We start from the raw sequence: 26,419 nt of genomic DNA, 5'->3' as shown, positions 1-26,419 counted from the left end.
GTTAAATTAACAGGGGTCAACTTTTGGAAAAGTTGGAATTTTCGTTGTCCTATACAATCACCATAACATGGCGAAATCCAGTCTGCAATCCGTTAACATCATAGTCTTCGAGCGAAGCGAATTATTCCTAGACCATGTTGTGAAAAGCAAAGGTCAAATCTGGAAATCATGTATTTTCGGTCTCAAAATCTGTGAATTTTTTTTATTTCAATTGGGTCTTAATTTTGTAAAACTATTGTTCACAGCGGTAAAGCTTATTTTTGTTAGGGACCATCCATAAACCACGTGGACACTTCAGGGGGGGGGGGGTATGGCGATTGTCCACGACCCATACAAATAAGATTTTTTTTTGTATGGACAATTATCCACGAAGGGGGGGGGGGGTAACAGATTCTCAAAAAAGTGTCCACGTGGTTTATGGATGGTCCCTTAGCACAATGTCTCTTTTATGACCGAAAAGGATTTAAAATGGATTTTATATCAATTTAAAATAAAATTACGTCGCGGACCTTCTTGACAGAAAAGGTCCTACTTGACAGCTCGGGATACCATAAATTATACATAAAAAAAATGTCTTGTCCTGTTTTTTTTTTTTTCATTCAAATGGAAAGATGTGATCAAAAATGGTGTTAACCAAGTGTTAATCATGTTTTTACCGTTGTACACGAGCTTGTACATAAAAATTTACATAGAACTTTAGGACCCTATTTCGGTGAATTTGGTCGATGAGGCATTGCCATAAAACATCGCACTCCACACCTGACATATCATCGCACAAAATATATTTCATCGCACGCCGTTCCGTCGTCAGTCGAAAACGTAAACAAACCAAAACGACTCGTCTTCTCGCGAATCGCACCATCAGCAGTCGCGCGGCGCCGTGAATCGCAAAATTTGTAGCGATTTTAGTCTATTTTCGTCCGCGCGTGTCTTTTTTTCCCCCTTTGCGTTTGTTCGTCAGTTGTCGTTGAGATGGTTGTTTATTGGGCGTGTAATTAGAGTGCTGGCAGCGGTTCCATGTGGCCAGGCCGCCTTCGTCGATCAAACTTTTCCAGTTGCGTCACGTTCGGTTTGTTTACGTTGTTTCAGGAGTTTCTGAAGATTTGGCCGGAGCGACACCCAGTGATGCGGTTATTGAGGGCGGGCAATGAATGATACGGCTTCGGAGCAGCTGTCGGAACAGTCTTTGCGTGGGGGAGAAACAACGGTCGAGTCGGTTTCGGAAGAGGGCGGTGAAGAGGAACAACCGTGGACGATTTATCAGTTTATTTGCGATCAGGCTTTGTTTTATTCACGCGAAACCCTGGATCACATAGTGCTAGTCATCTTTATCTACACGCTCCTGTGTCTGGTTCTGTACAAGCTCCTGTTCCACCGGTGCAGTCGATGGCTGAAGTTAGTCCGGAAGAGTCGCCTCCCGGCCACGGCGAACCGCGCCCTCCTGGTGACGGCCCATCCCGATGACGAATCGATGTTCTTCGGGCCCACCATTCTGGAGCTGCGCCGACGAAACTGTCGGATCTTCCTGCTCTGCCTGTCGGATGGAAATTACGACAAGAAAGGACCAACCCGGAGGCAGGAGCTGTGGGACGCCAGCGAATCGCTCGGCATCAAACCGGAGGACATCACGCTGCTGAATGCGACCCACCTGCAGGATGACCCCGCCGTCGAGTGGAAGACGGTGACGATCGCGATCCAAATTCTGAAACATCTGGAAGCGCTCGACGCGGATCTGCTGGTCACGTTCGACAAGGACGGCGTCAGCGGCCATCCGAACCATAGTGCCATCTACTACGCGACCGCCTCGCTCTGCTTGTCCGGCATGATTCCGAACAGTAACAACTTGTAAAGCTTTGTTTGAAATAGTAACTGATAATTTTTTTTATTCTTAAATTACAGAATGTAAAGTCTTGACGCTGGAATCGGTGAACCTCTGCCGGAAGTACGTTTCAATATTGGACCTACCGATAACGCTGCTGCTGTCCACCAACTGGTAAGTAACTTCTGGAGCTACATTTGAAAAGGGGGCGGGGGATAACCAGTAGCAAATCCCTCTATGATCTTGCCAGAAGAATCTAAAGTTCCTCACTCAGTTATGACTGGATAGACGCGGAAGAGGTGAAAGAGACAGCCTTTATAGTGCTGGGCGAAATGCACGATCGCGTGATTGGGTGGACCCCCCTGGCCGTTTCTTCAACATCAACATCATAAACGTGCACAGCCCGCACTCAGAAAGCGAAAATGACGACCAGGACGCATTTTACGAGCAGCTGAGCTGTGCGTACAACAGCTGCCCAAAACATAACGTCAAAGTCGTCATCGGAGATTTAAACGCTCAGGTTGGCCAGGAGGAGGATTTCAGACCGGACGTCAGGACCTATCGCGGTGCCAACGTCGACTCGGTCCACTATCTGGTGATGGGGAAAATGCGCCAACTACATTCCCTGGCGAAAAACGTTCGGTAATGCAGCACGGAGGGCGATGCTGCAGTACAATCTCCGTGATTACGAGGAGGCTTTTCCGGGCAAAAGTGCGCCACCAGGAAGAGTTGGAGTTCGAGGACATGGAGCAGCTGCATAGCTCGAACGAAACGCGCAAGTTCTACAAAAAGCTCAACGAATCCCGCAACGGCTTCACGACGCGAGTCGAAATGTGTCGGGATAAAAATGGAGCTATCTTGACGAACGAGTGTGAGGTGAAAGACAGGTGGAAGCAGCACTTCGATGAACACCTGAACGGCGCAGAATTAGAGCAGGAGAAGGAGAGGAGCCAGTTCCCACAATGAGGGCAGTTAAGGATGCCATCAAGAAGCTGGAGAACAACAAAGCAACGGGTACGGATGGCATCGGTGCTGAACTCATCATTATGGGCCCGGAGAAGTTGGCGTCCTGTTTGCACCGGCTGATAGTCAGGATCTGGGAGTCAGCACAGCTACCGGAGGAGTGGAAAGTGGGAGTACAAGAAGGGGGACAAGACAGATTGTGATAACTACCGTGCCATCACAATCATCAACGCGGCCTACAACTTGTTCTCCCAGATCCTCTTCAGCCGCCTATCGCCCATAGCGGAAGGTTTTGTTGGAAGTTATCAAGCCGGATTCGTCATGGGGAGATCAACAACCGACCAAATCTTTACTGTGCGACGAATCCTCCAAAAGTGTCGCCAGTACCAAGTCCCCACGCACCACCTATTCATCGACTTCAAAGCCGCGTACGACTCAGTCGATCGCGAAGAGCTATGGAAAATTATGGACGCGAACGGCTTTCCCGGGAAGTTGATCAGACTGATCAAGATGACGATGGAAACGGACTCGTTCCTATTTCTACGCTGGCCAGCCGAGCGCGAGGTACCTCAGCTTGAATCGACAAGCCCCGCCCTGAAGAACGTTTGCACCAATCGGATTCAAACGTTATTTAGAACTTCCGAACCCTTGTCAAATGGACAAGGACCCAGCGCGTATATCCAGTATTCCTAATTCCAGTCATAGCTCACCAAACCGCGATGGCGTAGTGGTTAGCATTTTTGCTTACCAATCCAAAGGACGGTGGATCGAACCCCACCCTAAGCGACTTTAACCAACAAGGCTGCAAAACTTCTATCGCAAAAACAGTGGCATTTTTTTACTAATTCTTGAAATCGTAAATAGCCCAGATTTTCCAAATCGCGCAATCAAAAGGATTGTACAAACAATGTTTCCTCTATTTTATTCTGAAAAAAAAAAACATGTGAGAAAAGTTTCCAGTTTTAATTTTCGGAATTCAAATTTAAAATTACTCTTCGCTCTGCTCGAATCTCTGGATCGCTTTTGGTTTTGAGCAAGGCCTCAAATCTAAAACGAAGGTCCTCCAACCGCCAGTCAGTTGTCAACTTAAAGTTCCGTACTAGATGCACTAGTATGGTTTTCATGTTAATCATGGCGTATCGATTTCCTGAAATAATTATAACCATAAAAAAAAAAAAAACATTTGATTTTTCGCAACAACAAAACAACAAAATTACCCGGACAGTTCCGATTCCCCGCGCTGAACGGAATAAACGCGTACGGATGTCGTCCGGCGCTCCGTTCCGGGGAGAAATGCTCCGGGTCAAACTGGTCCGCGTTCGGTCCCCAGATGTCCTTCCGCCGGTGCAGGTTGTAGACGCTCAAGATGAGGGTGTTCCCCGGGGGAACTTTAATGTCGCCCAGGTCCACCGTCGCGAGGTTCTTCCGAACGAGGGCCGGTCCCACCGTCAGCAATCGCATGCACTCTTTGAGGAACATTTCCGTGTACTGGAGCTGCTGCAGCGAGTCGGCGGTGATGTTCAGCTCCTGGTCCAGGGGGTAGACGGAACAAATTTCTTGATAGACCTTTTCCTGGTACTCCTGGTACACTGCCAGGGCCAGAGCGATGTAGGTCATTTGCGTTCCGCTGGTGTCACTTCCCTTGAATGAAAACATGAAAATGAATTAGATCAAAAGATTCCTAACTAAGTTATGATCATACCGCTACGAGCATCGTGTAGAAATTGTCAACAATTTCCACTTTTTCAAACTTGTCCAGCATTTGATCCATGAAAATTTGCAGTTTTCGGTTATTGTTTGTATCTACTTCCGCAGATAAAGATAACTCTTGTGCATGACGCTCGGCCGCTTTTCGCATTATCTGGTGAGCAGGAATTTTTATTAATAATTCAGTTAGCAAACTTTAGTATTCCGTAATAATCTACTTCATCACCGAAGGTGTACGCTTCCGTTCTAAGCTCCATGTCCTTTTTGTACTCCTTGGTTAACCGGTATATCCACTCGAAGTGCCAGTGAAAGCGAAACAGCCTCTTGAACGTCATGTGAAATATTCTAGGGATATAAAAAAAATAAAATAAAAAATAGGGTGACAATCAGGGCCGTGAAGCCGAAGTTGATGGAGCCCGATACTTTTGACAACTCGGAGTCCGAGTCGTAATCAACAACTTTTGTAAATCAGAGGTGGAGCGTGGACAATCGCCATCCGATCTCAGAATCCTGTTGATAAAACTCCACCATTTTTTATATGCGGTACAGTAGTTGTTCGGTAACTGGGCGTTGTATAACTGGACTGCTTTTTAACTGGGCCGTAGCAAACGTCAAAAAACCAAAACAAACCGATATGACCAAGGGGCTGGTAGACGTAAAAATCAAATTCAATAACAAAAATCAACTTTTTTCAAGCATTTAACAAATTTCAAGTCACAGTTAAATTTAAATAAAATAAGAAGTAAACATAGTAAACAAATTTGAGCAACTTTTGTTTTTTTTTGCTTCATCAAAAAAAATATTATGCATCGGTGGTCCCCTCGTAATTTTTGTTCAGCCCAGTTAGCGAGCTGCATTCGGTAATTGGGCTACGTTCGCAGCCCAGTTACCGAACAAGTACTGTATGTAAAATTTTTCGAGGAATCCGATAAAAATATTTTCAAACATAGGCTTTGGTCCCGAGACCTTCAACACAGCATTTTATGTTTTCATACGACCTTTTCAATATTAAAGCAAGTTGTGGCGCTATAACCACGGCAAATAGTGTCCAGGGCATTTGTGGAAATACAATGTCCCATCCCAGAGGGTCCCGGAGCACCAAAACTTCTTAGCATGGTGCTCTCAACGATTAATTGCCCAAACTAACAGGAACGTGAGCGGGGGATCCCCACGTTTCTTCCTCCCCTGTAGATTCAGAAATGTATTGTTGTCTAAACATTCTTGCTCAAACTCAATCTACTTCAACGAATCATCTTTGCGGTAAACTTTACGCAGTTGGCCTGGCCGCTTTAACGTTTTGTGATGTTTCAATGCAATCTATTGCAATGGGGCACTGCAAATGTTAATAATGACAAGAGGATGCTAGGCGTTAATCAACCTAAGGCATTTCCCAGGATGCCCTTGAAAGACTGGCTGCGCTAGGGTTAGATTAGATTAGATTAGATCATACGACCTTTTCAATATTAGGCTAGATATTTGCAGGGCTGTGGAGTCGGAGTCGAAGCCGGAGTCGGTGGAGTCGGGTCTTTTGGCGGACTCGGAGTCGTCAAAACTCTAATAGCTGGAGTCGGAGTCGGAGCCGGAGTCGTAAATTTCTGATAGACCCGGAGTCGGAGCTGGAGTCGGAGTTGTCAAAAAATTTAATATAATTTACGAACTTATTTATTGTTCAATATTTGTTATAATTCAGGTTAATTCCCATTTTTTATATTTTAAATTTATTTATTGAATTGCGTGCACTGCGTTGACATTTTTTTGTTTAATTTATTTTTTGGTTCAAGATATTTATCAGATACCATGATGTTTTCGAAGCATTTTTATTGTGATTGGAAAGCTCACTATCAGTATTTAACAAAAATAATTATGTTTTTAAAACATTATCAACTATTATATCAATCTTCTACTTGGAACGCAACTTAAAAAAATAGTTACTATGAAAATTGTTTATTTCCAAACCAGGGTATCTTTAAGTTACTGCACACCAATTTCTCATTACTGAATTCAGTTAAATTTACTGAAATCTGCACAACTGAAATTTTCAGTAAATGAAAACTTGCTGAAAAAAAAACAATTGAAAATTAGTGTAGCTAGCTTATTAACTTGAAAAGTTAAAGTAAATTTGAAGTAGTTTAAGAAACTGTTCTAATTTTTCAAACAACAAAATTCAAATTTACTCAGAAAATTGTTGTGCTGTAAATGCGTTTTTTTTAATATTCAAAATACAGATTAGGTGTCGGAGTCGGAGTCGGAGCCGGAGTCAACAAATTTTGGAAAGCTGAAGTCGGAGTCGGCTAGAGTTGGTAGGCCGAAGTCGGAGTTGGAGCCGGAGTCAACAATTTGTGGAAAGCCGGAGCCGGAGTCGGAGTCGGCTTAACTCAAAAAGCTGGAGTCGGAGTTGGAGGCGGAGTCGTTTGAAATATGACTCGACTTCGCAGCCCTGTATTTTTGAAACATTCGAAAAAATTTCCTCAAAAGACTTACTAGCCACTTTTCATTTGCGTCCAATAGAGCTAAATTCGGCTGAAATTGCGCCGATTTTTTGAGTTTTTGAAAATGTATTTTTTTGTGAAAATCGACCAAAACAACCATTTTCACGGTCACCCTAACACGGAGTAGGTTACCCTAAGGGCCAAAAAAATACAGTTCTAATCTGGGTTCTGAACAGTGGTTCGCAAAATGGCCTCAATTTTGAACTGTCAAAGTGGAACCAATTTACTGTACGCCAAAAGTAGAGAGTATTGTAATCGATCATTAAAAATTCAGAAATTCCCCACGAACACAGCATGGAAAAAAATAAATGTGCTCGGATCGGGTTCAAAATTTTTCTGGGTGTTCCCTGGCCATTTGGGTGACCTACGCCGTGTTAGGGTGGTTCGAAAAATAACAATTTTCGTCAAAAACTACATTTCTGAAAAAATCATAACTCCCCGCCATTTGAACCGATTTTAGCTGTCTCATACGCAAATGAAAGGTGATGAATTGGCCAAATTGAGTTAAGAACGCCATTTTGTGCAGCTGACAATGCCTCACCTTTTAACCTTCACAGATCCCCGAAAAAACGAAAACCGAAAAAACTCCGTGCATTGTTCATATACGGGAAATGTACCCTTTCTAATCAAACACCTATCTTCGACAAATGGAGAGTTTGATGCTCGATTAAAGCCTCGAGTAAGCACGCAAATGTATGCCACTTACTGGCCAAAAAGATCACATTTAATGCACTTTTGATTATAATTTCTATTTTGCGACACCATTTCTCATCATTTTGTTGGCACACTCAGTGACACACGCGAGAAAACCTCAAACGCTTAATAAATATCGGCAAAACCAAATATTCACTTTCGCTTACTTTTTCACGACGCTTTCGATACAAAACTGCCCCCAACTTTCGGCAACATGTTCTTTTGCACATTAGTTGATCACTCACTTGAAAAATAATCCCGATGCATGTAAATAATTAGCAAGCGCCATAAAAAAAACAAACGCGCCAAGTCTTTTGACGTTTCAATTTTGACGACCTATTCCAATCAAAGGCTGAAGAAAACCGAGCGAGAAGCGTAAGCAAATAAAGAGCAAAGGGTGGCTTACCAACACCACCAGCAGCGCCTGTTGGTGTGAGCCAGTGATGCCAGGAAATCTTCTCTATAAATGCAACTTTTCGTGAGAGTTAGCTTTAAATTTCATCAATTTTGGCAGCACTAAGCAGACCCAAAAGAGTGCAAGAAGAAAAAAAGAACTAAGCTGAAAATAGGAAAATGGGCGTGGCCCAATGCACTCGCTTGATTAGAATACATTTAGGAAATATTTTGTTCAAATGCTTGTTAAAGGAATAGAATAACTTTTAGTAAAAGTGAAAATAAATAGAAATGTTCACAAAAAGTTGCTCTACTCGTTGGTGTACTTGGTTTTAGTAAATTTCAAGGAACATTCCAGATATTCCAGCATCATTCAAACACGACCGCTTATTAGGCTTAAAATGGTTTTATTTCCTAAAAGAAGTTCAATCATGTCGTGCTATCTTGTCACTCCCTGAAAATTGATGTAAGTGCGACAACTGGCCAAAGGGATTTAAGGTTGGAACGAGTTTGACGCACGTACAAGTTAAACTACCGTAAACATTTGTAATTATAATTCGGAACTCCACCAACCAACTTCAACCAAACTTCGGGACAATGCACATAATGGTCAGCCAAACAAATTGTGTTTGTTATTTTTTACATTGCGTGCTCTCGTTTTAGTTTATTCAAGGTCAAAAATTCAAGGAAATTAAAATCTTATAGAATAATATTCTTAAATAATAATTAAATTTTTTGATAAGTTTTGAATTTCAAGTTTAATATAATAAAAGTTTATGCGAAAAGTGGCAAAAAGAAGATTTTTTCGTACATTAATCGGATGAATCTCGATTACTTTTTCAAAATGTCCTATGTACATATGAAACTCTGGTTGTTTTGAAAAAGTAATCTAGAAATCGAATGCTGGAAAAAAACTAGTTTTACCACAAGTTGCCTTTAACTTTTTTTTGCAATCCTGAATAAACGCCTTTAGAATGGAATTTTAGCAAACATTCATGTGTCGGGACCCGTGGTGTAGGGGTAAGCGTGGTTGCCTTTCACCCAGTCGGCTTGGGTTCGTTCCCAGACGGTCCCGGTGGCATTTCGAAACGAGATTTGTCTGATCACGCCTTCCGTCGGACGGGGAAGTAAATGTTGGCCCCGGTCTAACCTAAAGGTTAGGTCGTTAACTCAATCCAGGGAGTCGCTGGTAGGCAGTTGGACTCACAATCCAAAGGACTTCAGTTCGAATCCCGGGGTGGATGAAAGCTAAGGTGTAAAAAGAGGTTTACAATTGCCTCGACAACAATCAAGCCTTCGAACACTTAGTTTCGAGTAGGAATCTCGCAATCGAGAACGCCAAGGCAATGCTGTAGAACGAATAATTTGTTTTTTTTTATGTGTTAATTAAATTTACATTTAAAATTTAACAAAAAATAAAAATTTTACTTGTTGATACGAGTTCGGAAAAGTACAACTTTAACAAAAGAAGTTTTGCAAAAAAAAAACATATTTTACAAATTATCTTTCAGCCAATCAGGAAAAACAGGAATACAGTCTGAATAGGTAAGGAGATTTTAGAGCAATAAATTTGGAAATCAGTGTTCTGTGGAATTGTTTTGTTCTGTTCCTGTTTTAACCAAAGTCATTCAAAACATCACGCAGAAAAAAAAATAGCTGAATAGCTGTCTTAATTCGTTTCATTTGTCCAGATTTGCCCGCAGCTTATCACGCGCAAGCGTAAATGCGCCGGCTTTAAGCTTCGACTTGACGACTTGTCGATCTTTCGAGGGAGAACGGATCGGGACTTAGAATTTGATGTTCAGTATAAAACCAAATATTGATTAAGAAAAAGCAACGTAAAAATAAGACGTAAAACACTAATTATTAAAAGAAAATTCGATAACAGAGAGAAAAAAATATTCCCGATAACTCAAATTGGTATTGCTGGGATATTTTTTTTTTCACTACTAAATAAATAACTGATTTTGATATTGATTTCTTGTTATTAGAGCAATTCTCTACCAAAACCGGAAATGGATTTTATTTGTATTTTTTGATTTGGCTCAAACTTTGTGGGGGCCTTCCCTATGACCAAATATGCTATTTTGTGTCATTGGTTCACTCATACAAGTCTCCATACAATTTTGGCAGCTGTCCATACAAAAATGGTATGTAAATATTCAAGCAGCTGTAACTTTTGAGTGAATTTTTTGATCAATTTGGTGTCTTCGGCAAAGTTGTAGGTATTGTTGAGGACTTTTGAGAAAAAAATAGGTACACGGAAAAAAAATTTGAGGATTTTTTTATCAACTTTTTTTTCACTAAAACTCAATTTCCCAAAATACGTATTTTTTGATTTTCGAGATTTTTTGATATGTTTTAGGGGACAAAAATCCGCAACTTTTGAGCCATAGAGAAACATGGTCAAAAAATCTGCCGCCGAGTTATGAATTTTTGAAAAAATAGTGATTTTTGGAAAAAATCGAAGTTTCATGCAAAAACAAGTTTGACATTATTTTTTAATGCAAAATTGAATTTGCAATCGAAAAGTACTTTACATATTTTTTGATAAAGGGCTCCGTTTTCTAGATATAGCCACCGAAAGTTTGATTTTAGCGAAATATTTGCAGTTTTTCAATTTTTAAAAATAGTGACCAAGAGTGACCATTTCTAAAAATATTTTTTTTGAAAAGTTCAGAAAATTTGCTATAAAATTGTCTAAGAGACATTGAAGATTGGACCTCGGGTTGCTGAGATACAGCGGCTTAAAGAAAAAGAAACACGAAAATTGAAGTTTTCTAAGTCTCACCCAAACAGCCCACCATTTTCTAATGACGATATCTCAGCAATTAATGGTCCGATTTTCAATGTTAATACATGAAACAATCGTGAAATTTTCCGATCTCTTCGAAAAAAATATTTTGAATTTTTTTTAAATCAAGACTAACATTTTAAAAGGGCCAAACATTGAATATTACGCCCATTTAAAATGCTAGTCTTGATTTAAAAATTTTCATAATATTTTTTTCGAAAAGATCGGAAAATTTCACGAATGTTTCATATATTAACATTGAAAATCGGACCATAAGTTGCTGAGATATCGTCATTAGAAAATGGTGTGTTTTTTTGGTGATATTAGGAAAACTTCAATTTTCGTGTTTCTTTTTCTTAAAGCGGCTCTATCTCAGCAACCCGAGGTCCAATCTTCAATGTCTCTTAGACAATTTTATAGCAAATTTTCTGAACTTTTCAAAAAAAATATTTTTAGAAATGGTCACTCTTGGTCACTATTTTTAAAAATTGAAAAACTGCAAATATTTCGCTAAAATCAAACTTTCGGTGGCTATATCTTGAAAACGGAGCCCTTTATCAAAAAATATGTAAAGTACTTTTCGATTGCAAATTCAATTTTGCATTAAAAAATAATGTCAAACTTGTTTTTGCATGAAACTTCGATTTTTTCCAAAAATCACTATTTTTTCAAAAATTCATAACTCGGCGGCAGATTTCTTGACCATGTTTCTCTATGGCTCAAAAGTTGCGGATTTTTGTCCCCTAAAACATATCAAAAAATCTCGAAAATCAAAAAATACGTATTTTGGGAAATTGAGTTTTAGTGAAAAAAAAGTTGATAAAAAAATCCTCAAATTTTTTTTCCGTGTACCTATTTTTTTCTCAAAAGTCCTCAACAATACCTACAACTTTGCCGAAGACACCAAATTGATCAAAAAATTCACTCAAAAGTTACAGCTGTTTGAATATTTACATACCATTTTTGTATGGACAGCTGCCAAAATTGTATGGAGACTTGTATGGGTGAACCAAGGACGCAAAATAGCTTATTTGGTCATAGGGAAAGCCCCCACAAAGTTTGAGTCAAATAAAAAAATACAAAAAATAAAAATGGTCGAAATCGGCCGATTTTGTAGAGAGTTGCTCATTAGCTAATTTTAAAATATAATATTATTCAATATTATATCTTGGTTCCAATTAAATACCACAGATATTCAAAATCTGGACAAAATCAGTAAACATTGGCTAACGGTTTTCAAATTTTGTTCATCATTTGAAAAAAAAATGGAAAATTTAACAGAGATCAGGCAAAATATCCAAGTGAGCGAATAACCAAAATGTTTGGAAGTTCTAGCACAATAAAAAAATGAAATATTTCACTATGTACAACATTTTCGATCAAACTATTGGTAACCATGGAGAGGGAGCGTTGGAGGGTATATCAATAAATATCAACCTTGATAAAATTGGACAAAATTTTCCCATAGTTCTGTACCATGTTCCAAGAAAAGTTTTTTTTACTCGCAATTTGTTTTTCTTTAAATTAATAACTGAAAACAAACTATACTAGTGTGTAATGTATTTTACAGCTGTAATTTCGGCCCTAATCGTTGTTAAGGGTAAAAGTGAACCAAAAAAAAAAAATAAAAATATAAAAATAATTCCAAATAATTCAGAAACCAAAACGAGACTTTTCGAGTAATTTCCACAAAAAAAAAATGTTTAGTATAATTCAAAACAGACCCATCTCACCTCTGCAATAGCTCCGACAGTCTATCAGCATCCGAGTTTCGCTCGAACTCAACCCCAATCGTAGTGGCACAAATCGTCTTCATTGCAAGCCGATGCATTAGTGGTGATATGTTAAACGCAGTCTTACCATCAGCTAGCGAATTCACTGATTGCACCAACTCTTGCGAATACTTGTCAAACAACGGAATGAACCCATGCAGTATCTTCTGGTTGAACGTTGGATTCAGCGTTTTCCGTTGACCCTTCCAAATGTCATCTACAAAAAGGTAAACGTAAACTGGGAAACTACTTCACTTCACACTGATGCACTCACAATCCGCCGCAAACAGTCCGTGATCCAGACGGAAGAACTTGTACAGGAAAGCCTTCTCCAGACAGTCGGGACTGGTAAGGATCTTCTGCGTAATGTCCGGATCGTTGGTCACTACAACCGGCATTACTCCCGCCATAAACTTGAACAACTTTGCAGGGTGTGCGAAAGCTCGTTGAAATCCCTCGAACAGCTGTTCACTGTTTTTGCCAATAATGAGCATCAAATTGCCAACGAGTGGATAGCATGGCTCAATAGTTGGCAAACTGGCCGCGAACGATGCCCTCCTTCGGATGTACAACCAAAGGATGGCCAAACAGGCCACCAGCACTACGAGAACCAACATTACACACCTAATACACCGACCTGTCTGGAGAACGTCTCAACTGGAACTGACCAACGCTGACCCGTCTCCGGAATGTGCGTTTATTTTTTTCATTCTAGTCTATCGCTGGTTGGATTTTCATGACTTTCTTACGTCATTAGAAAAGTTTAACTGATGTTCAAATAAAAAAAACACACTTAAAAGAAACCGATTGGCCTAAACTGTAGAGCCCAGGGTGTTTGTTTTCTGGCTCTGGTGTGCAAATGCAACTAATTCGAACGCATTGGCGGTTCTTTGCCCTCTCTTTTCACGTAAAAGTTTAGTTATGAGCGGTTCTCTGGACTTTCGCGATTTGGTTTTCTTTTTTTTTAATTTGAATGAGCGGTGCATTATAGATTTATGAGGACAACTTAGGGAGAAAAAACAGAGCTGTGGAAGCGGATGGTCGAATTTGGCGTTTTTTCGCAAAAAGCACTAACGTCATGATTCGAATTCCCGGACGCTTTGAAACCCGGACACCTCATCTTGTTTTATCAATTATTTGGATATAAGTTCACATTATAAATGTCAAAAATGGGTTATTTGATGAATTTTAACATCAACTTTCATTTAAAGTTTCTTTGAACGCTGTAGTTAATACCAAAACAATTGAATAAAATAAAATGATAAGATTACCAAAAATGTGAAACATTTCACGTGAAATATTTCATAGGCGTCCGAAGCACCGGGAAGGCAAAGCAGAAATTTATGGTTTTGATTTACTTAAATTAAAGCAAATTTTTATATACAATATCGATTGTTTTGACGTTAACAGCTTATTTGAGACCTAAAGAATGCCATTCACTAACATTTCAGTCCAAATTTGTGCAATTCATTAGCAAAAACGAGAGTGCGGAATTCGAAGCAAAAGTGTCCGGATTTCGAATCAGCTTTTATCAGTGTCCGGGAATCGAAGCACAACAAGTCATTTTAATTTTTTTTTGCATGCATTTTCTTGAAACTGACTGTTTATACTAAATCCTGATGATGTTTCTACATTTCCAACTTACTACATGATTTTTTGCCAGCTATAACAAAAATGATATGCTACTAAGTGTCCGGATTCCGAATCATGAGGGCTTTTGTTAATTTGATTTGGTTAACCGCGGTGGATTTTCTTGAAATAATTCGAACTGTCAAAAATCCACCAAAGCATCTACCGGTGGATACTTTTCTACCACAGATTTTTGTGCGATCAATGTGGTAGATGCTTTGGTGGATATTTGACAGTTCGAATTATTTCAAGAAAATCCACCGCGGTTAACCAAATCAAATTAACACAAGCCCCATGATGTTACTTTCAAAACATCATTAGTTGAGATTTGAAGGATTTTTTGTACATATTTGTCTCTAAAATTGGTGATGTTTCATAAACAAAGCTCCAAGATAAGACTTTTTGTAAATAAAAGCTGGAGTTTTTGGTACATTTTTTAATTGAAGGACAGAAATTCTGGGATCCTAAAATTATAGGTCATAAGGAAACTCCGTTTTGCGGGCATTCAAAGATTTGTTTTGGTAGGGGAACCATATCCACAATTTAACATTCCAACCCCCAAAAAAGTTGGATCGGTAACTTCAACTCGTTGGTTCTCGGGCATAACTCACCCAATCAGTACGATTCTTGTTTCCAGTGATTTGTAAGAATGTCTTAATGATCCTAGAACTTTGTAGAACTCAATTTGATCAAATCTGTATTTTTTACGATCAAAAACATCGTTCCAAATTTGTTATTCGCGTGTATTAAAAAATGCTCCAAAAATTCCGTGGCGGAAGTCGTTTAAAAAAAGTTGGAAAGATGTTTTCGGTCGAAAAAAATACAGATTTGTTCAAATCATCAGTTCTGCAGTTCTGTGATTTTAGGATCATCTAGACCTTCTCTCAAATCCCTGGAAACAAGAATCGTCCCGATTGATTGAGTTATGCCCGAGAACCAACGAGTTGAAGTTACCGTTCCATCTTTTTTGGGAGGCTTGGACGTCCGTGTAAGTTGGACATGCGTTGGGCGTTCCAGTGTTAAGCTTGATTGGACGTAACATGAACTGGCCCATCCTTTTGAATTTACTGCATTTTTTTCTAAATTCTTTTCAATTCACCCGCGAAAAAGAGAGAAGGCGAAACACGCAAAAGAAAATCGCTCTCGCCCATTACACTACCGCAAACAAACAAACAAACTCGCGCTTTTTCGTGTTTGACAGTTTGCAAACTTGTTGAGCATGAGCATGGTTGACTGCCAATGAGCTGCTACTCCGTTGTTGACAGATCAGCTGAAGTTAAACAATGAATCAAAAATGATCATTGGGAGCCAACCATCCGTTCACTGTTTAACCTCTGAAGATCCCTACATTATTAGTCAATACCAGCGCCCTCCCAAGAAGCCTGCAGTTCAACGAAAGGGAGGAATGTTAGTCCGATAGTTGAAGTTGCAGACTCATCAAGCACATAGTTTTTCGCTATATACTTGTTGATACCGCTTGAGACCGTTGAATCCACAGCATCTCCTTCAAGCATCACGTGATTATTATTTTTTGGGTTAGTAGGATAAGGTATTGGCTTTTCGATGCCTCCCGAGCTACGATGCTATTCAATTCAATTCAATTAGTTTTTATTAGTAAATAATCAATTCACAATTTCGTAATTCTTATAACCTAATAGAGTTTTGGAGTACCTTTCAGCTATGATTTGTACTTTAGTTCATTTTGATGCAATTGGATATTCTAACAACTGTGCCCTTGTCCCGCCCGTGTGGATCAATCGGACCGCGCACTGGACTCACTATCCAGAGGTCGACGGTTCGAATCCCGCGGCGGGCGCCCTAAAATTCTTTGTGTAAATATGGGGGTATTCGGCGCCGTCGCTCTGTGCCATACTTTCATACACTTAGGAGCCCAGGGCGGCGAAGTCCTTGTAGATAAAAGGAAGACACTAGTGGTTGGTACTAGCAATGGTGGCTGACAGCTATAAAGTCAACTTCGTTTTTCGGATATTCTAACAATGGATTTGTCAACAGAAGGGAAAATTATTTTAAAAAAACCTTCGAAATTTGCTAAGGAAAAGGATAGAAATAGAAAAGCTTAAAACTAGATCACAGTTTGTTTTGTCTTTTGACGTCGAAAAACTTCGCTGCACACGGCAGCTTATCCGTTGTAGATGTACTTTATCATCAGCTCACTAAGAGCTTGGAATTGTTCTGCCTTGTTCCGGCAGGCACGAAAGCGCGTGAGCATCTCTCCAGCAAGAGTGAAAAACTCGGGAAGCGTGAAGAGGTCATCTCCGGTAACGTCTGCTTGTCCCGGTGAAGTACCGCTCCCAGAAGCGGCTACTCTAGCGTACGAATCTCCCCAACCGGGAGGGAACGCTGGGTTGGTCGATGGAACCGCTCCGCCGCCAGCTGCTGCAGCGTTCGTGCTCGAAGTCTTTGGAGGTTGGCGGGACGCTGGCGCTTTCTTCTTCTTGTCCTGCTCCTCGAGGTACTTTTTCCGCGCGGCACAGCCACGGAAATTCGCCGTGTGGTTTCCACCACAGTTCGCGCACTTGAATCGCGCTTTGTGCTGCTGGGCGTTTTCCCCCAGCTGGTCTTTCCGCGGAAGATTGCACCTTTCGGTGAAGTGGGTCTCACCGCACTTTACGCACCGGGGCGGAAGATTACAATTTCTAGAACCGTGTCCGAATTTTTGACAGCGGTGGCATTGCGCTGCGTCGGCCGGATTCTTCGTGTAGAATCGCCACGTCACGAAGAAGCCGTCCAGTGCTTTGATCCGCCGTAGGTCCTGGATTTTGACGGACCCGCGATCGAAGTACAGGAGGTACAAGGTGTACGTACCTGTCACCGTAGTTGATTTCGAGAGCACCTTTATTTCTCGAGGCTTAACCTTGACGCCCGTCAGGTGTTCTTCCAGGTCGGAGATCGGGCGGTCCGGATATCCCTGAAGGACGATCTTCACTGGGACCTTCTCTGCAGGATCAAATGTGAAGAATTTGAAGTTTCGCAACTTCAACTTCTTCACCACCAGGTCGAAATTCTGTTTATTGTGCGTAATAACTTGCACTGAAGTTTTACTAATTTTCAGACAATATTGGAGTCCCTCAAGCAACTCGTCAATATCGTCTGCCAACGTTTCCAAAACAAAAATTGGAGGTGGACGTCGTTCCTTCGGAGAGTTGCATTTTTTCTTCTTTTCTTGCTTGCGCGCAAGTTCATCATCGTCATCGTCGTCGCTAGCACTGCTGCTGTCACTGGCGGTGTTGTTTTCTTCTCCACTCAGCATCTCAAATTCGTTGCTGGTGGGAACGTTGGAAGTGGTTGTTGTCGTAGTGCTGGTGGACTGCTGCTGCTGCTGCTGGCCGGAAGTGCTTCCGGATGCCCGGGTCGATTGTCTCGTCCGTACTGGGGACTCACGTGGACGGTATGACACGTGTAAAAACGATGGATCGGTGACGTCACTGGGCACGCTCCCGTGCGCGATGGCGGTCGATGCGGCGTTGGTGTGTTTACCTTTCTGCACTCTGCCGGTAGATGAACTTCGCGGGTTTTTCGAGGCCGCACTCGAACTGCCACGGCCACGGCTGGCCCTTGGCATGCTGGAGCAGCAAACTCGCGGGTAAACACTGTTAATTACGGCGAAAAAATCGAAAAGTTTGAGGAGCTCCGAACAGTTGACTGTTGCTGGCTGGTGTCAATTGAGCTACGATGCTATGGAGAGGACTTTCATAACAGACCCGTTGGCGAGCCTACTGAGCAACGAAGCTGTGGGAAGGTCTTTCTGGTTAACATACAAAATCACTCACACAAAATCATTTTGCTCCACTATTAACTCGACGATCCAAAATGTAAGTGCGTCTTTCGATCATTATATAGAAATGGTTTTTTCACCATAACAAAATAAAACCTTATTCAAAAAAATTATACACAATTTACCCGACGCCGTGCCTTCCGATCAACGATGATATAGGAAGGGCTTTGAAAATCACAAAACAATTAATTAAGATTACAAAAGCACAAAAAACACCAATTACTCAACGAAAATGACGCTCAAGACACAAATAATTCAGTAAGGCAAGAGCGTGGCCTCACAATTTACACCCTGTTACTTTGGAACACAATTACTACGACAAACTCAACCAGCGGCGTGCCCTCCGATCAACGATGATAAAGGAAGGACTGATATTATCATTGCTAGCAAGAAATAGCACACATAAAAACACGACAAAAGGCACACACTTTTCACTCCGAATATTTTTTACGACCACGCGCTCCCTTTACAAATTATGCACTCACCCCATACGAACAGCGACACAAAAGCACACAAAAAAATTAACTTGAATAATCACGACTTTGCGTCCCCACTGCCAGCGCACCAATCTGTTTGACAGTTTGCAAACTTGTTTGCGGCAAACTCGCAAAGAAGGCAACATGTATGCAGGCTGATGTTTGGACAAACAAATCCTGGCAAACTCCCAAAAAGTTCGAGTTTGTTTGCCGTAGTGTAATAGCTCCTTGATAGGTTATTTTTGTACGTGTGACGTTACACCTTGTCAGTGTAGTATTGAATTCGATGTTCCTCCGAATAATCCAGCTGATTAGATTTGGAGGTTCGTTTTAACTATAGCACCATAGCTTGAGAGATCTCAGGAGCGGCCGTGGCTGACTGGTTACGGTGTTCGCTTTCTAAGCGAATGGTCCTGGGTTCGATTCCCATCTGCTCCCAACGAGAAAGTATAGGAAATATTAATCTTGAAACTCTGAACATGAACGAAAAATCAAAGTCGCCCGAGTCGGGGTTCGATCCCCCGTCCTTTGGATTGGTAAGCAAAAATGCTAACCACTAGGCCATCACGGCTTGGTGAGCGACGTCTGGAAATAGGAATACTGTTACTATCAAACTATATACGCGCTGGGTCCTTGTCCATTTGACAAGGGTTCGGAAGTTCTAAATAACGTTTGAACCCGATTGGTGCAAACGTTCTTCAGGGCGGGGCTTGTCGATAAAAGCTGAGGGACCTCGCGCTCGGCTAGCCAGCGTAGAAATGGGTCACCGAAGCTCGGCAGAGCTAACACCTTCCAAATGCCTATGCGAGTTATTTGCATGTATAGAATGTAGATCTAAAAATACATGGAAACAACTCAATTTGTAAGAAGCGACCGCGTGGTCCCGTTTGGTTGGTTGCACACACACACACACACAGCACCATAGCTTGAGAGATCTCTTCTTGTGTCTCGTGATTCCCAACGATGTCATTGTCTCCCTCTATCACTCCTCCCCTTTTCCTCGACTATGCGCTCTCTCCCGCTGAGTCACTCAATCTCTCCGAAAACTGCAATGAGAGAACGCGAGCTGGCGATTAGGAGCCGACCACACATGACGTCTCGTTAAATTGCGTTCGCGAAATTGGTTTTTTGGTTAAACGCTGTTACGGTAGGATGAACGTGGATGCGGGAATGAGAGAGAAATGGAAAATGTCAATCGCGAGTGTGTAAACACGAAAACGTGTTCGGCTATATTCGGCGCTGAGAGTTTCAATAAGGAGTGAAGAGCAGTTGTATCATGTCTCACGAATATTCAGGCGGGATAATTGTAGTTGCTGAGAGCTGATATTTTGATATTTGAACAACCCTGGGTTTTGCCTTCAGAATTTATTTTTTCAAATTGATTTCAAAACATTTTTTTTATATTTTTTTGAAATAAAAAAAGTAAAAATTAAATAAGGCCATTGCAAATATTTTTTGAAGTTTATGTCTCTCTACTCTGACCAAAGTCGAGGGGGAAGGGGGCAACAAATGAAAAAGTCTGAAAATTGAAATTACGAGTCATGATTCCAACATTTTAATGAAAAGAGTGTTCAGTTGTTTGGCGTCATCCATAAAGTATGTCACGCTCAAGGGGGGGAGGGGGGGGGGTCTGAGCAAGTGTGACATTGCGTGTTGTATGTATAGGAAAAGCGTGACAAGGGGTGGGAAGGGGGGTAAATTTTGGCTGATTTTAGCGTGACGTACTTTATGGATGAAGCCTTTGCCATGATTATTTTCCAAAATATCTAAGTATTGGCAAAAATGTTATTTTTTGTGAAAAATAAAATTTTTGCGGTGCTGTACATTGGAATTTCATAAAAATCCAAAACATGGAAATTTTGATGTTTTTTGGAAAAATATTTAGAAGGCGACATAAACTTTCAAAAATATTTGCAACGCCTTAAACAGAAAGAATATGTTTATTCTATCCTTTTATAATTACTACAACTTTGCCAAAGACAACGCTTTATCGCCAAAAGTTGTAAAGGCGCGTAAGTTCAAAGCAAACATACTAAGATTTGTTTACCGTATTCGGTAGGAAAAAAAATCGGTAAATCATCACGGTAACGCTACTGAAATTCAGGTTGATGTTAGTTTTTACTAAATTCAGTCATTATTAGTTAACACTAAGCACTAAAATGCAAAAACTTAAATTCAAAACCTAAGAAGAAAGTTTCAATACAATTGTAACTCCTTAATCAAATCTTTTCTCACTTCAATTGGATTTATGGGCTTACAGATATAAGCTGATTACATTGCTCATAATTCAAACATAACATTTTTTTAAGTGTACTAAAGTAACCTGGATAATAAATTAGCTTATATCTGTAAGCCCATACATCCAATTGAAATGTGGTCAAAGACAAACTTATGGGAAATTGGACGAGCTTTTCGGTAAAAATATTTTCAAAACTGAAAAATCAAGTCCGTCGTATAAAAATTGCCAAAAACCATAAAAAACCTATTTTTTCAACATTTTTATTTTTAAAATCGCTGTAACTTCACAAGGATTGGACTTAGGACAATGGTCAATATGGAGACTTTTATGTAAAATTGTCTGGAGAATCGATTCGCGTATTCGGCTTTTGAAAATTTTGAAGTTTTGAGCACTTTTCAAAAACCAGTTTCAGTAAATGATTTTTGTATTTTTTTAGGTGAGTTGCTCCATCCTGCATTTTTCGTGAGTCTTTTTGTAACATCTTAGGCTATTTTCACAAAAAATTTGAGCGAAAAAAAATCGTGGGTTCACCTTCAAATTTAACTTTTAAACTTAAAAATCAAAATATCTCATAAAAGTGGAGTGTTTTTTTCTTTCAGTGTATTTTTTCGGAAAGCCCGTCAAATTTCCTACAAGTTTGTCTTTGGCCACTTTTTGATACGATGCAACGGCTTCGAGATACAGTCATCCCACATATTCGGAACACCCACAAATTCGGAACACTTTTATGATAATTTGTCAATAGCATGCCAAAAGTAGCTTTTCTGTCGACCTTACTATTTTTAGAACCTTCATTTGGACATTATCTTGCTATTTCACTAGTAAAAGTAGTACCTTTTGAACAAAAAACTTAATTCCAAGACTATTTTGTCCAGAGCAGCGAAACACTGCCTCCAAATGGCCTGTTTCATAATTGTGGGATGTTTTTGTGTCTCTCACTATTGTGGAACACCTGAATTTTACTGATATTTTCACAAACAAAGTTATCAAACCATGTATAAATCATGACTAAGCTTGAGTTGCATTGGTTTCAGTGTGTGAAGTCATTATTTGGTAATAAATATGTACTCCTGGAAAGATCCAAAGTTTGTTTACATTCGTAAGAAAAAAGTGTTCCGAATTTGTGGATTTCAAGGGTCAAAGTAATTCTTCAAAAACTTCATATAAAAGTTAAAATTTGCAGATGTTCGATACAGCATTCGAAAAATTGCAAGAAAAGCTTTCAAATGAAGGTAAAACAGTTGCAAAGTAACCGCCGACCTTACAAGTCGCATTCTCAACGCCAGTCCGCAGTTTGTGTGCGCGTCGCCGCTTTTTTTAAAATGTGCACCGTAGACAAAAACAGTGTGGTTCTGGATTTTTGTCAACTCCAAAACCAACCAAGTCCAAAGCTTGTAAAAAAATGTCTCGCAGACCTTCAAGTAAACCAAGAAAACTTGCGAGCATTGCAATTATGCAATAGAAGAAAAATAGCCGTGTTGCAGTTCGCCGACTCAGCAATGGCCTCGTCCATCATCGACAAACCTCTGGTATATCAGGGTTGCAAAATCCCGATTTACCTGGACAACAACGCTACGGAAGTTCGTGTGCTTGACCTACCTCTAGGCATAAGCAATGATGACGTAGTCAAAGTGATGAGTAAATACGGCGAAATTTTGACCATCACCAACGACCGCTGGATTAACTTCTTCCCAGGGATCCCAAATGGAGTTCGGACCCTGCGGATGTTGCTGAAACAGCCAACGCCGAAATCAATCACTATAAACAATGCTGCTGCAGCAGTGACGATTATAGGCAAAAAATCGCTTTGCAAACTCAAAGCAAAGAACAAAAAATGTGCGGATTCGAGTAAAAAGGTGAACCAAAAAAGCAGTACACAACCGATTGAACCTGAGCCAAGCAGCAGCAGCAGTAAAAGCAACAACAGTAAACCAGAACAAAATGCAATGGAAACAAGTGAAATTGACGAAGAAGACAACGATGGATTCGAGACCGTGCTTTCTAAGCACACTCGCAAATCCCGCAAGCGCTTACAAGCATATTGGGACGCGGACGACTTAACAACAAAACGAAGAGAGATGGCTGAAGAAGAAACAACAGATGAAGAAGATGAAGATGTTATAAAAGCAAAATATTATAAGAAAAAGTGTTGTGAGATAACTTCTAAATCCCTGGAAGAAGAGGACGAAGATAAACTTGAAGAACTTGATAATTCACTCTCTAAATATTCAGCTAAATATTTGAAACATAGACAGAAATCGTTAGAAAAAAGGCGTGGTAATAATTAATGAAATACAGTCAGACAAGTGATTTTAAACTCTGTAATCTTTCCTCTTTCACTATCCACCTTGAAGAGATGAATGCACAATGGTGTAAAGTCTCTATAATAAAACAAAAAAAATGAAGGTAAAAGCGAATCATTAAGTTCAATTATCGATTTGCTATGATTTTTTGAACATTGGCCGATCTGGAAACCGTTCCGAATATGTGGGATGACTGTACAGCAATATTTAAATTACGAAATACAAAAATATTGAAAACACGTACGCCCTTCTCAAATGTAATTATCGAGTGTTACTAGTTCCATATACACAAAAATGGCTTATATATGCCTAGGATAACATGTCTACAAAGTTTCATTGAAATCGGAGAGGGTCGAGAAAAAAGTGCAAAAAAAATCCTGTTTTGGCTGGAATTGCTCCTTGTTTGTTTGACTAAATCATTTTTTTTACCAGCCGAAAACCTAAATCCACCTCTATCAAAAAAAAAAAAAAAAATATAAATCAAATAAGAAAAATCGAAATTACAGAGATTTCCTCACGCAGCCAACCGTAGCACTGCAAAAACCCCGTAAAACACGTGCATGAGAAAAAAAACAGCTTTGTGAATGCCAAGCGCATATAATATTGCACCTATCTTTGGAGAACGAGCTAAACTGTCTGTCTAGAGCTAGACCAATGATGAACAAGATCTCGATAAGGGCTACGAACAAGCTTTCCTCATCCTTTTACACATTCAGGAAGTGCTAACGATCCATATCGAATTTCTAAATAAACATAGTGTTTAGAATGAACTATTTGTGTGTCGTAAAACTCACAAATTTTTCACAGTCTGCATCGGTGAATGCCCCAAGGTTTGGAATTTTGCACCTGATGAAAAAAAAAAAAACTTTTCCGCAACTCGCGCCTCGAGATCTTTCCAGTGAGAAATGTCACAGTCGCGAACTGATTAGGGTGACAAGAAGAAATAAAAACCGCCCACGCTCGACTAGCCATAGAGAAATTTCATGTCTCTTTTTCCTCAACGTTTTCAGATGGCACAAATATGTTTTGAAAGAATCATTCTAGACTTCCCTCGAATCTGATAAGAAAGATTAATTAATTTTTAATCACTCTAATCTCCCACTGGTCTTGTAAAACCTCGCAATAGGGCAGAGCATTTGAAGAGTTGCACTGGAGCCGGTTTTGGCGCACTTTACGGTCTTGCACATGCTGCAGGCAAGCTACGAAAGGTGGTTTCAGTTTTGTTTTTCTCGCACAGCTGTGCATTTTGCCGTTTTTAGCAAATTCCCCTCATTGATTCAATGAAGTGAAAACATAGTTTTGGGCTGCAGTATAGTGATAGAGTAATTAAATTAATTTTACCCTCTTTTATTATTATTTTTTTGCAAATTGCAATTCCTCCAATACAAATGAGTTCTTTCATTTCGTGTTATTTAGTTTTGTTTTAGATTGTTGTTATTTTACAGCCTGCAGGGTTTCTATACAGTTTGTATTAGAAGTCGACTTGGATAATTTGTTTTGTCTCATGGAGAAATTCCCTTATCCTTTTAAAAACAATTCCAATCATTCAAATCCCCTACATTGTCCCCTAGTGAGCAGAGAAAATTATGTTTTTAACCTATTTTAGAACACGTCACGTCATTCATGATTCTTTTCCCATTTTCGCGCAGGTCCGTGCTGAGCTGGGAATCGCGCCGTGCCGTGCAGAACGCGATGCGCCTCCACCGGTCGCAGATGGTCTGGTTCCGGCAGCTGTACGTGGCGTTCTCGCGCTACATGGTCATCAACTCGCTGTGCGAGATCAACCAGTCGGACGTGGAGTTTGAGATATTGAACTCTTAATTTATTTGAACGAAGATGAAACACAATTTACGAAGTATTGACATCACCCCCGCGAAGAAGAAGACGAAAAGGTAGGTGAGCATATTTTTCTACGTCGAGCAAGGCCAGAACGTTTTTTCTTTTGTGTACCAATGATTGGGACTCTTGCTCCTACACACATAACGAAGGTGCAATAGCTTTTGTCGCTTTGCAAATGAAAACTGCAAACATTACTATATTAAATAACACATAAATTTAAAAATAAAAGAAAACACGGTCAGGGAAGAAGGAACGAAACCGATTATATGAAAACGAGATGCTGAACAGCTAGTCCTTTTTACCTACCTTCCGCGTAAACGGATCCCATCGCATGCGTTTAGAGCGGCTCTTTTTAAACTAACTTATCTCAATTATTATAATTCTTACGCATTCGCTAAGCATATTTATTACCAAACGTACCCACATTGTTTTTAAATGAAAATGTAAGTTATTGAACGAAGAGGTATGGCGAGATGAATAAAATAAAATGTTGTTAGTCATTGAAGAAGAAAGTAATGTATTTTTTTCTAAGCGCATTCTAATTTAGCCAATAACAGCTGCAATTGCATTACTTTTGTACATAAGCAAACAACTCTGTTTGAAACTTTTGCATTATTTAATAAAGTACTTTTTATCGGTCGAAAAGGAAGGAAGACACATACATTATTTATCCGAACGCTCCTTGAAATTTCATGATTCGAATATTTGAAGGTTCCAAGATTCGAACATTCAAAGATATGATGATCCGAAAATTTGAAGATTCCTGGATTCGATTCACCCTAATATCCAAGGGAACTTAGGAGGCCTTCCAAAAACTACGTGGTGCTCATCAAGAATCAAGTGTTGAATCGCGGGTTGTTATAAGAGACGGTCAAAACTAAGTTGGCCGTTCATCGGACATTCGGGTACCGGTTCCAGGTTACCATGAACTGCCCAGTAATACTCCAGAGTGATTCTGGTAATCTTGAATTGTGTTTTTTTTTTGTAACTTTTATGGATCAATGTTCCCCATTTCCGGAACCTGTAGGTCACCTGGCCCTGATATTAATATTTGTGGCCAAAATACCTGTTGAAACCCACCCGGAGCATCTTGATTGGTTGAAATTTGCCGGAGATACAGGTCGTCAATGATTTTAAGATTTGTTTTGATTTTTTTGCCGGGTCCGGTGGCGCCATGAATTAAGAAGTTACATACATGTAAATCGTCAAAATGTCGGAAGTTGGTATGAGCACACACTTAAACCTTTTTTAAATCATTTTGCAGGGCATTAAAATGTACATTTTAATCTATTAACAAAATAAATACGAAGATATTTGGATGTAACATTGCCGAGACATACACGGAAAGGGGATCCATCGCCAAATCGCGATAAAGTTCGCTAAAACTAGCGAAAAATGTCGCTAATTTCTCAGCCTGCACAAAAATTACCTAGAATCGCTAATTTTTTTCGCTGGTTTGGATACCGATGAAATTCTACCAAACCAGTGAAAAAAAAAATTGGTTTGG

At 40.0% G+C, this 26,419-nt stretch overlaps 2 protein-coding genes across 2 annotated transcripts; one reads left to right on the top strand and one right to left on the bottom strand.

Moving 5' to 3' along the window:
• Positions 1-834: 834 nt before the first annotated feature.
• Positions 835-25,574, top strand: LOC120413958 (N-acetylglucosaminyl-phosphatidylinositol de-N-acetylase). The gene is made up of 3 exons (XM_039574964.2): positions 835-1,835; positions 1,900-1,993; positions 24,723-25,574. The coding sequence occupies exons 1-3, from the start codon at positions 1,148-1,150 to the stop codon at positions 24,892-24,894; spliced, it is 954 nt and encodes a 317-aa protein (XP_039430898.1). The 5' UTR covers positions 835-1,147; the 3' UTR covers positions 24,895-25,574.
• LOC120413957 (probable cytochrome P450 313a4) lies at positions 3,727-13,451 on the bottom strand. Its single transcript, XM_039574963.2, has 6 exons — positions 12,905-13,451; positions 12,592-12,847; positions 4,708-4,834; positions 4,485-4,643; positions 4,000-4,423; positions 3,727-3,929 (listed from the first exon to the last, which is right to left on the bottom strand). Exons 1-6 carry the CDS (start codon positions 13,245-13,247, stop codon positions 3,745-3,747), a joined length of 1,494 nt encoding a protein of 497 aa, XP_039430897.1. The 5' UTR covers positions 13,248-13,451; the 3' UTR covers positions 3,727-3,744.
• Positions 25,575-26,419: the final 845 nt, after the last annotated feature.

The sequence above is a fragment of the Culex pipiens genome, chromosome 3 (genome assembly GCF_016801865.2).
Source record: "Culex pipiens pallens isolate TS chromosome 3, TS_CPP_V2, whole genome shotgun sequence".
Taxonomy (NCBI): domain Eukaryota; kingdom Metazoa; phylum Arthropoda; class Insecta; order Diptera; family Culicidae; genus Culex; species Culex pipiens.
This window is presented reverse-complemented; position numbering and strand designations above follow the sequence as displayed.